Here is a 10,562-nt window from a genome sequence, read left to right on the forward strand (position 1 = left end):
GGCTCTGCACTGATAGCATGGAGCCTGCATGATTCTCTCTCTCCCTCTCTCTCCACTCCTCCCACCTCTCTCTGTCTCTCAAAATAAATAAACTTAAAACAAATACAAGATTTAAAAAACAGGCATATAGGCTACTGGTATTCATCATTTTAAGCAATGTTATTACTTGAGTAGTTTTTAAATGGTTTCTTTTTGGGCCGCCTGGGTGGCTCAGTCGGTTAGATGGCTGACTTTGACTCAGGCCATGATCTCACAGCTTGAAGGTTTGTGGGTTCAAGGCCCGTGTCAGGCTCTGTCCTGGTAGCTCAGAGCCTGGAGCCTGCTTCCGATTCTGTGTCTCCCTCTCTCTCTCTCTCTCTGCCCCTCCCCTGCTCACGCTCTGTCTCTCAAAAATAAATAAACACTAAAAATTTTTTTAAAAATTGTTTCTTTTAATGTTTATTTTTGAGACAGCATGTCCAAGCAGGGGAGGGGCAGAGAGAGAGAGGGGAGAAACAGAGGATCCGAAGCGGGCTCCATGCTGACAGAAGAGAGCCTGATGCAGGACTTGAACCTGTGAGCCACGAGATCATGACCTGAGCCACATGAGCCAAAGTCTGATGCTTAACCGACTGAGCCACACAGGTGCCCCTAATACAAAAGTTTTTAAAAATTACCAAGGAACTATTTAAAGGAACCCCATGGTGACACATTCTGTACAACCCATTAGTATCCTTTGTGTCAATCTGGATTTTGAGCCCTGGCTCTTGCAGTGCTGCTAGCTAGCTAACTGCATGGTCAACAGTCACCTCTGTTTCTTAAGCAGTGACATAGGAGCTGGGGTTTGGATGACATCTGTAATTGTTGCTAAGCTGTGTGGAATCCTCTCCAACCTCAAGATTCCGCTTCAGGAGGTCCGGGGTGGTGATGCCCATCTGCTACCAAACTTGGTAACATCCAGAGAAGGTGAGCCACAAGGTCTCTAACACTAAAAGTGTTATTTATAGCGTATCGTTATTCATAGCATATATTTAGCATATAGCATGTTATTTATAGCATATAACAAACTGGGGTTTGCTTACATTAAGGTCTATGTGAATTGGGAACCTGCTTCTGCCCTTCCCTGCCATGTTGCCTGTCAGTTGGGAATTTCACACCCGACACACACAAACCCAGGATATCTTCACTAAAGTCACCAGCAGTTTTCCAAGAATCTCTCCATCAAACCATTTCCCACCTCAGTGTGACCTTGACCTTTCCTAAGGTATTTCTGCTCCCCCCTTTTTAGAGACTCAAGTCCACCTCTAGGGCCCTATCCCATGCCCCCCTCTCCTATCTTCCAGCTCCATGTGTCCAAATGTCCTAGCTGCGGACACTCGGTTGGCCGCTTGGCTGGCGAACACTTACATCTTGGAGGTAATTCTCCAGAACCTGCAAGCCCTCCGGGTGGCAGGTGACAGCAGATGAAGAGGGTGGGAGGGATGCCGAGGGGAACTGGGGGCAGCACCCTATTCCTATGCCAAAGATAATGTCTTCAGGGAAGAAAAAAAATCCTAAAGAGCAGACAAGGGCCAAGGAACTTGGATTGCTAACTTATCCCAGGGACAGTCAGAGCAGAGCGTGGGGGTGGGGAGGGGGGTGCAGACAGGGAGGGCTGAGCCCAGAGGGAGAAGCACCACCTGCTTGTCCTTGTCTCCCTAGAGCTCCCATTTAAGGGTGGACATTGAGGATGGGAAGGCTCAAAGCTGCCAGCGCTCCCTGCCCACCCTCCAAAGCAGCTCTGCCGGCCTTCTGCATCCCAGGCCCCTCCATGTACGTCCCTCACGCCATGCCAGCTCTGTGCCCCCCACAGGCTCTCCTCAGGGATGGAGGCTAGCTGGGAGGCTGCTTGGGGGAACTGATACCCAAGGCCTTCCCTCCCCATGTCCCCAGTCCCCTGTTTTTTTCTTACCTTTTAGCACCTCCTGTGCCTAACTGTCCCTGTCTTCACCTCCCCAGCTTCCAGTGCAGCCCCACCTGGATCCCACCCCTCTAATCTGAAGACCCCAGTAATGTCTAAGGAGAGAAATAAAGACGACTTTTTTTTTTTTTTTAATCCCTATCCCAACTGGAATGGACTGGGAGAAGGAAACCTTGACCCTTGCTGCTCCGTCAGCTGTTGGGAGGCCCCATGCTCAGGACTGGGAGCATCGGGGCAGGGCAGGTATGTGGAGTATTTAAGTGGACTTGGAGTATGTGGGTTGGGAGACCTGAATACTGGGTTATTGTTGTTGATCAACTCCTGGTCCTCTGGGTGACCGGTTTGTGACTTGGGCATTGGATTGCAGAAGAAGGGAGGAAAGGGACATTGGATAAAGGGTGTCAGTAGGACCCGAGGCCCTTTGTTACCATAGGAAGGAAAACATCCCAAACTGCAAGTAGGCCTGGGTCAGAGTGGCCCAAAACATTTGCTTCTACTTGTTGGTCTGGAAAGCTGAGGACTAGAAAGGGCAGAAGATAATAATTGGGTAGCTGGCACCACAGAGGGCTGGAGGCCAGGATGATGATTTCCATGTTGTGGCTGGGAGTATTTTAGGAGTCCTGAGGATGGGCACAGAGATGAGGATCACCAGAGAGCATCAAAAGAGCAAGACAGAGGAATCAGGGAGAAATCAGTCATTTGTAACCCGTGCACTGTGTCAAATGCTTTCTGCATACTACATCACGGATTTCAGTTCTGCAGGATGGACCCATGTCTCCACTGCCATCAGCAAGCGCCTAGAAAGGCCCATTTTACAAAGTGGGAAACTGATGAGAGATTAAGAATTCTTCCCGGTCATGCTAAGTGGTGGAGCCAGGTCTTACTCATGTCAGGCTGAGTTCATAATTTCACTCCTGTAGATAGCTTAACCTCCAGCCAAATATCAGCCATGAGGAAAATAATGCGTCCAACCATGTCCTCCGGATGCTGGGGCCAAGGGCTGGGGGGATGGCTGTTGTGAATGAGGCTGGGCCCAGTTGGAGAGTTGACCAGAAATAAAATGTTGGCTTCCTTCCCGAGGGTTCCTTTCCCATTTCTGCCCCCTGGCCCTCACCCTGCAGTGGCGGACAGGTCAACAAGTGCCAGGGGGCTGGTTCTTGGGCACCTCACTAGGAGAATGTTGCTCATTAACTCCCCACAACAGATCCCTGCTGAGAACCAGTCACGGGTTCTAGGTGTAAGAAGCACTGAGTTGAAGGGTGGTCCTCACCCAAGTGCAGGAAGTAGGGGTGAAAATCAGTCCATGTGTCTGAAAGCCAGTTCCCATATGGGAGAGCTCGTGAAACACTAGGTTGACTCACCTAGATTGAAATCCGGGTAACCCTTGCCCTGCTCCAGCCCCCACTCAGAACCATACCTGTGAGTGTGGGCATTGTGAAATCCAGATTGACCAGGTTGGCCATGAACTGCAGCCTAAGATTTTACAGCTTGCCGGAAACTTCAGGGAAGTGAATAACTTGCCCAAGACCACATGGCTGGGCTGGTGGCAGAGCCGAGGACCCAGCCTCTGGGCATCCCTTACAAGTCTAGGGTTCTTTGTCCTGTGGGCTCCACGGGAGACTCACGAAAGCTGTTCCCACTCCCAGAAGAAGGACATATATGTGTTTGGACAGAGCACAGATTGACACTTGGGACTGACGGCTGTGGACGCTTTGAGTCCCATCATCTACAATTCAGCCACTCAGCCACCCGGGAGATGAATTATCTATACAGGCACCCCTCACCTTTGACAAGTTTACATTAAGCCACTTCACACGTGCAGAAGACCGGTTTGGGCTAACACAAAGAAATACAAAGGGGATTTTTGCTTTTGCCAGACAAAGTGAAAATAGCTTTCGGCAAGCTTTTGGTTTTGCAGCAAGTTGTAGAGGTGCCATATGCCCAGAGCGGCAAGAAGGCGGTCACCACGCTCCTTCCCCCAGAGCTATACTCAGCTTCTCTGCATCAGGCCTAGCTCTGAGCTGTTTGTGAGCATCCGTTTGCTCTGTGCGTCCCTTAGCAAGACGGTTTCAGAAAATTCAACGTTATTTTTTGGGTCTGGGAATGCTCAAACACTTCTCCATAGAAGTTAATAGTAATCGGTTCACTTTATGCCATTTCAGCTTCCGAAAGCTTTCACAGGAACACTCTATTTTCGGATAGCGGGGGGAGCGTGTACTTGTTTGACTTCTGAGATTCCTGGATTCTTTTGGCCACAGGGTTGGTTCCCTTGACCCTGATCATGGATCTTCACCAGCCCTATGTAATGAGATTTGGCACGTGTCCTGGAATAGGACGTCAATGCACGATCGTTGCTCTCTACTTCCTCCCTCTGCTCGTTCAGCTACTAGACAGATCCTCTTGAATCTGTTTGTTCACAGAGGACACGGGAAAGATCTTCCCTTCCCTAAGAGGAACCAGAGCCTGGAGTTGTTTTTGTGTGTGTGTGTGGTGTTTTTTAAGTAAGCTCTACGCCCAACATGGGGCTTAAACTCACAACCCTGAGATTAAGAGTCGCATGCTGTGCTGACTGAGCCAGCCAGGTGCCTGTGCTGTTTTGTTTCTTTGACTTTGATTTACCATAAACTGAGAAGAACCAAAGATTGTTATAAAGAAACCATCACCAGACCCTTACCAGCATTTACTATCATTAAGTAAGTTCCCAAGAACAGAGTGACCCATTTGGCCGAGCCAGGTCAAGCCAAGAGTCAACGTCTTGAGAAATTTGAGCACTTCATGCCCTTCCAGTACTGCTCAGGTTCCAGGTTGGTTTTCTTCTCTGGTCTCCTTCCCTGGGCTCAAATTCTCAACAACTGAGGGTGGAAGGACATTGCTGACTCCAAAGCGCCTCCCCCTCGAAGGCCTGTGCCTTCCTGCTCGGTACCACACGTATTCCCACCCACAGTCCAGGGGAGAATCTATGCCCAAGGGACAAGGGGCACCAAATTCCTCAGGCACCTAGGAGATATGCCTTACATTCTCCCTGACATGTGAAGTTACAGTAAAAGCAAGGGAGACAGCAGCCAAGGGTAAAACTGCTTGTCTTCACCCATCAGCCTAGCCCAACTGACTTCCGCTGCTGCTGCTCTGGGCTCTGACTGTCCCACTGTTGTTACCACCGAAGTACTGGGCTAGAACTCAAGTTAAGAAGGCCACACGTGGAGACAGAGGGAAGGCAAGAAGGTGACGAGAAGACAGGAGGGTTGAATTTGAACAGGGAAAAGATCAAAAGTAAAGCCAGAATCCTACTTGCTCTTTTTTCCATTCTCCTTTATTCCATAAACACCTAGTTACAAGTTGCACAAATCAAAAAATAAAGGCAGAGAAGGGTGTAGGGAAGGTTTCTGTGATGTGCAGGGAGTGGGAAGGGAGAAAGGGTTGGGAGCCAGTCCTCTCCCTCCACACACAGCCCTGGATAAGGGCTATGGCCTCTGCAGTGGGGGATCTGAGGAGGAGGTGGGCAAAGATCCAGGGCAGCTGAGGGATAGAGGAAGCCCCTAAACCCAGAGCTCACCCCAAAAGCCCCTTCGATGCATGGCGAGGGTAGAAAGGGGAAGGTGAGGAGGCTCAAAGATGGAGCAGCAAAATGAAAAATCAAGTTAGCAGATACAGGAGAAGTGGACTCATCATGGTAGGGGATTAAAGAAGGAAAAAGTAGGTAAAGGGGGCAGTGAAAGGTTCTCCCTGAGACCCCCAGGGAGAGGTGGGGGGCCAGCTTGCCTGTTAATTTAATATTAAATTGGGAGTGGGAGCTGGAGAGGAAAAAGTTATTTGGGGGATGATTTCTCAGCCTCTCACCCTGTACCTGGAAGGGAAAGAGAGAAGAGCGAGTCAAAAGACAAAATGTAAAGGCCAGGAGTTGGGTTTACTCTCCCATTCCAGTGGCAGCATTCTTCTCTTCACACCAACTAAAACTTATACCATCAAAGGCAGTAATTGCTGGGCACCTGGACTCCTTCTGCCTCATGACAAAGGAATGTGCACAGGTATGTGCCTCAACCCCCCCTCCGTGCTTGACACCTTACAATTCCTCCCCCTCAATACTTACAAGAGAGGCTGAGGGCCTAGGGCCCTCACCAGTCATAGCGGCGGGACTGTCGGGAGGGGGAGTCCTCAGGTCCCTGTATAGCCAGGCGGGGAGGCCCCTCAGCCCTTCGTCCCCCACCCCCTGAAGCCTCATGCCGTCGAAATTCCAGAGGGCGCTGCTGCCGGAATCGGGATGTCTCCCTCCGCCATTCATCATCAAATGCTGCAGCCTCACCTGAAGAGCACAGAGACCAGACGTGACATTTAAATATACAGGCTGGCTTCTGGAAGAAGAGGCAAGCATGAGCCACAGCCTTCTCAGATGAACAAATAGAGCAAAGGCTGAAACTATGTGTGGGGACATGTTGAGGGACACCAACAATTTCTTTTCTTAGTAGTCTGGGGTTCCATATGGTTCCACGAGCTAATAGCCAACAGCGATTCCAATGTGGAAGCCACCAGCAGGCCTAAGGCAGGACTACTCAAGAAGGAAATCAGGAACAGGGTAATTATGAAGTTAAGGAGCACAGTACCATGCACACAATAAGTACTTAATAAATACTTATTGACTTGAGAAAGAAAAAAACTGATCCCGACAGTTGGCCTCTCCTTGGCGAGGAGACTGCCAGGGCTTGACTTAGCCCCTAAAGCTGACAGGACAGGGCTCAAGTGAGGTCAGAATAGGTGGCCTGGAGCGCCTGGATGGCTCAGTCAGTTAGGTGTCCGACTTCGGTTCGGGTCATGATCTCACAGTTTGTGGGTTTGAGCCCCACGTTGGGCTCTGTGCTGACAGCTAGGAGCCTGGAGCCTGCTTCGGATTCTGTGTCTCCCTCTCTCTCTGCTCTTCCCCCACTCATGCTGTCTTTGTCTCTCAAAAATAAAAACGTTTAAAAAAATTAAAAAAAAAAAAAAAAAAAAAGAATAGGAGGTCTAGGAGGTCCACCCAGAACTTTGCCAAGAAATATCTACAGAGGTAAGGAGAGAAAGCTGGTTGGTGTCTCCTAGCTCACAGGAACGGGACCAGTGGCTACCGGCCCGGAAGCCAGAAGGGTGATGAGAAGAAAAGAAGGCTCACTCTCATCCAGGTTGATATAATCCTGCCGCTCCTCCTGGTCCCCTGTGCGGTGGTTTCGGGAGCGCTGAAGGATGTGAGCCCGGTCTCGGATGTGATGCCCGATGGACATCTGCTCTAGCCCACTGTCCGAGTCCCGTACGGTCCTGCGAGTCTCCCGGATCTGGGAGGAAGCAGAACACAGCACACAGCTGTCCCTTCCAAAGCCTGGCTACACCAAGCCGGGATAGACAAACCACCCCCAACCCAATCACGAAAAAAGAAGCCAGGGTTTCCGTGCGTGTCATTCAACCCTGCCTTCTCTGGGATATCAGAAGCCCTTCAACTCACCCCGCCTGGTGCCGAGCGCATCTCTGACGTCTCCTGGTAGACCTTGGGGGCACCATCACCCGTATTGGAGTAGGAGATGACAGTGGAGGATGAAAAGGTCTGGCAATTGCCTCCAGCTGTCATGTGTTCCTGTGGAGGAAAACACACAGCAGGACTGAACGGTCCCTCTGGCGAAGGGATCCCACATTTCAGCTGCCTGTTCCTGTCTGTATCTTTCTTACAAAACATGAGAAATGAGAAAACATCAGGACTCATCAGTACCCCCCAAATTCCTCTGAGTCCAACAATAAACAAGAAAGACCTTTAGAGACTGAGCCTTAATCGTATGCTTAATAAGACTACTCCTGCTGCTTCCTAGTTAGGCCACGAGAACAGATAAGGGAACCCAATGCTCTCTGGGTTCAATGACTTTATCCGGCTTGAGCCTTTCCCTAGCGCACTCTTGCCTGCCCCCGCCTCAGAGGACTCAAGAAGGTGTCGCCAGCCATCACTGAGAACAAGACTGCAAAAGCGTATGGCGCAAGAGCCTCACCATGTTCCCAATCATGTCGTTCATCATCCCAAACATGTCCATGAAGCCACCTGACTGCAGCAAAGAGATGGAAAACAGAGTCAGGAAAGCAAAGTCAGTGCTCAGATTATCTTGTTTAGGCACCCACTAGACACATGGCTACACATTCCCTTTCTCCTCTTCCCTCAAACGGAGCAACAGCTCTGTCTCTTCATTAGCATGGCCAGTACATGGAATGTTCCTCTCTGTTTCCCTTCCCACATACTGCTACCTTCCTCCTCAGTCTCTATGGCTGCTCTGATCCCATCTTCTTTCTCCTGACTGCCTTATTTCCTCCTATCTTTAAGAAGCACACCCAAGTTGGGGCGCCTGGGTGGCTCAGTCGGTTAAGCGGCCAACTTCGGCTCAGGTCACGATCTCGCGGTCCGTGAGTTCGAGCCCTGCGTCGGGCTCTGTGCTGACAGCACAGAGCCTGGAGCCTGTTTCAGATTCTGTGTCTCCCTCTCTCTCTGCCCCTCCCCTGTTCATGCTCTGTCTCTCTCTGTCTCAAAAATAAATAAACGTTAAAAAAAAAAAAAAAAAAAAAAAAAAGAAGCACACCCAAGTAAATGAATTATAACCTACAAAAAAAGGGATGGGCATGAAATAGTAAAAAACAAAAAAAAAAAAACCTCTAAAAAGCCATCTCTTGCTGGCCCTTCAACTGCGTCTCAATCCTCAGGAAGACAAACTTTGCTAGGCAATCACATTTCCCTAATAGGTATTGCTCCTAGAATGCAGGGGTCAGTAAGTGAATATCTTTAACCCACAGGACTCAGAGCACACAACAGGACCAGAGCTTTGTGAACACTATAAAAAGATTGTAGGGGCGCCTGGGTGGCTCAGTCAGTTAAGTGACAGAACTCTTGACTTCGGCTCAGGTCATGACCTCACACTTTGTGAGATGGAACCCCAGAGTCGGGCTCTGCACTGACAGCACGGAGCCTGCTTGGGATTCATCCTCTCTCTCTCTCAAAATAAATAAATCAACTTTAAAAAGATTCTAGGGTTACCCATAAAGCTATTCCAGAGAGCCACATTTGTAAATAATATCTAAGGGCCTAGAGTGTGTCTGAGATGGAAGGACACAAAGATGTTAGGACTCACCATTCCCAGCATCCCAAAGGGGGAAACAGTCCCAGCCTGCAGGAAAACACAAAGAACAAATTAGAGACCACATCCTATTCATTACAATCCCAAGCCCATGGGTCCAGCTTTTTTTCCATCCTCCTCTCAAAAGGGGATCACAAAACCCTTTTGGCAGATCCTTTCCCCCACTCCTAAAAAAAGATCATTCCACTTGCTAAGCTGGCTAAAGCGCAAGAAAGATCAAGGACTTTATTAACCACCCTCCAGGCTTCCTTTGGGTCTCAGGTATGTTGCAGCACCATTACCTGCATCCTACGGCTGGCAGGCCTGGTCCCTGGCATGTTGCCATCCGTGATGCTGAGGAAGGGGCTATATCCAAAGCCACCTGACAACATTCGGTTCATATGCTGACGGTGAATAGCAAAGGGGTCCCTGTGGAGTGAGTATACAGTGTGGATGGCAGAAGGGCCAAACAGTCAACACCCACTCCCCACCTCCCCCAGCAAAAAAGAAAAGTCATGGGGAAACAGTGGCACAGACGCCTATTTCCTCTCCATGTCTGAGCTAGAGTTGAGTATCCAGCTGGTTCCAGCCAATGCCAGCAATGGGAACCCAGATGTCTGTCTGAATCACTTAGAGACCTGAATTGGAGTAGGATGAGCGCCCTAGAACACAAGGGGGAGGGAATACTCACATCAGGAACATAGGATCCTCGGGCTCCACGTCCCTCATAAAACGGAACATCCTGATTTTAGCTCCAGGGGGCTCCACGCTGTAAAGATGTGGAGGCTCAGATACTCGGAGGTAGCCAGGTTTTTTGCACACCTGGCTCAGTGAAGGGACTCAGGACACTGTCCCTTCCAAATGCTGTAACTGAACCCCCCAAACTCCAGTGAGACCCTTCTCCAGGTGGTGGTCGACACCACCCTCACGGGAGAGAAGAGCTCTTCAAACCTCTCAAGGAGGGCCGTGGAAAATTTTTCCAAGCCTCGCAGTCTCCTGCCTCCCCCCACTCACAGCCATCCTCTTCCAAGAGCCCTGGCCAGAAGCATAGCCCCCTTCCCCGACGCCACTGTTCCAGATGCGAATCCCGAGGGCTGGCCCTCGCCCCAGCAGTGACCCCAGCCACTTGGCCCCCTTCTCACCCCGAGCCGCCTCCAGGCCTCCCCCAGGCCGGCCTCACTATCCCCACCGCGCCTGTCTGCCGCTCCCCCGGCCCGCGCCTCACCGCCGGGCGAGCCGGAGCGGTAGGCCTGGCCCTCTCCCCTCCCCGCATCCCAGACCCTGCAGCCCCGCGGGCCCGCTCCCGCCCTGGCCCCGGCTGCCCGCTCTGCTCGAGCCTCACCGGTCCCCGATTCGGGCTCAGCGGCCCATCCGGCCGGTCTCGCCTCTCGGTGCGCTGCAGAATCGGGGGTTGCGGCCCGGGACGCGGGATTGGTCCGGGCTGGTGCTCCTCGGCCTCCCGCGCCGCCTCCTCCCAAGGCTGCCACCTCCGTACCCCCCCTCGGCCCACGGAG

The 10,562-nt window shown here is 51.1% G+C and overlaps 1 protein-coding gene and 1 long non-coding RNA gene across 4 annotated transcripts; one reads left to right on the forward strand and one right to left on the reverse strand.

The window, feature by feature from the left end:
* Nucleotides 1-807: 807 nt before the first annotated feature.
* LOC132694815 (uncharacterized) lies at nt 808-5,234 on the forward strand. 3 transcript variants are annotated; one of them, XR_013556880.2, is made up of 5 exons: nt 808-945; nt 1,068-1,243; nt 1,323-1,395; nt 1,978-2,182; nt 5,035-5,234. It is a non-coding gene; the product is annotated as an uncharacterized LOC132694815 (long non-coding RNA). The 3 variants fall into 3 exon arrangements; XR_013556878.2 differs by lacking the exon at nt 1,068-1,243 and having other exon boundaries at nt 5,035-5,228; XR_013556879.1 differs by lacking the exons at nt 1,068-1,243; nt 5,035-5,234 and adding an exon at nt 4,102-4,455.
* Nucleotides 5,232-10,562, reverse strand: MLF2 (myeloid leukemia factor 2). Its single transcript, XM_060658555.3, has 9 exons — nt 10,391-10,562; nt 9,740-9,817; nt 9,351-9,477; nt 9,064-9,099; nt 7,939-7,992; nt 7,407-7,535; nt 7,080-7,239; nt 6,027-6,239; nt 5,232-5,783 (listed from the first exon to the last, which is right to left on the reverse strand). The coding sequence occupies exons 2-8, from the start codon at nt 9,787-9,789 to the stop codon at nt 6,052-6,054; spliced, it is 744 nt and encodes a 247-aa protein (XP_060514538.1). The 5' UTR covers nt 9,790-9,817; nt 10,391-10,562; the 3' UTR covers nt 5,232-5,783; nt 6,027-6,051.

The sequence above is a fragment of the Panthera onca genome, chromosome B4 (assembly GCF_046562875.1).
Source record: "Panthera onca isolate mPanOnc1 chromosome B4, mPanOnc1 haplotype 2, whole genome shotgun sequence".
Taxonomy (NCBI): domain Eukaryota; kingdom Metazoa; phylum Chordata; class Mammalia; order Carnivora; family Felidae; genus Panthera; species Panthera onca.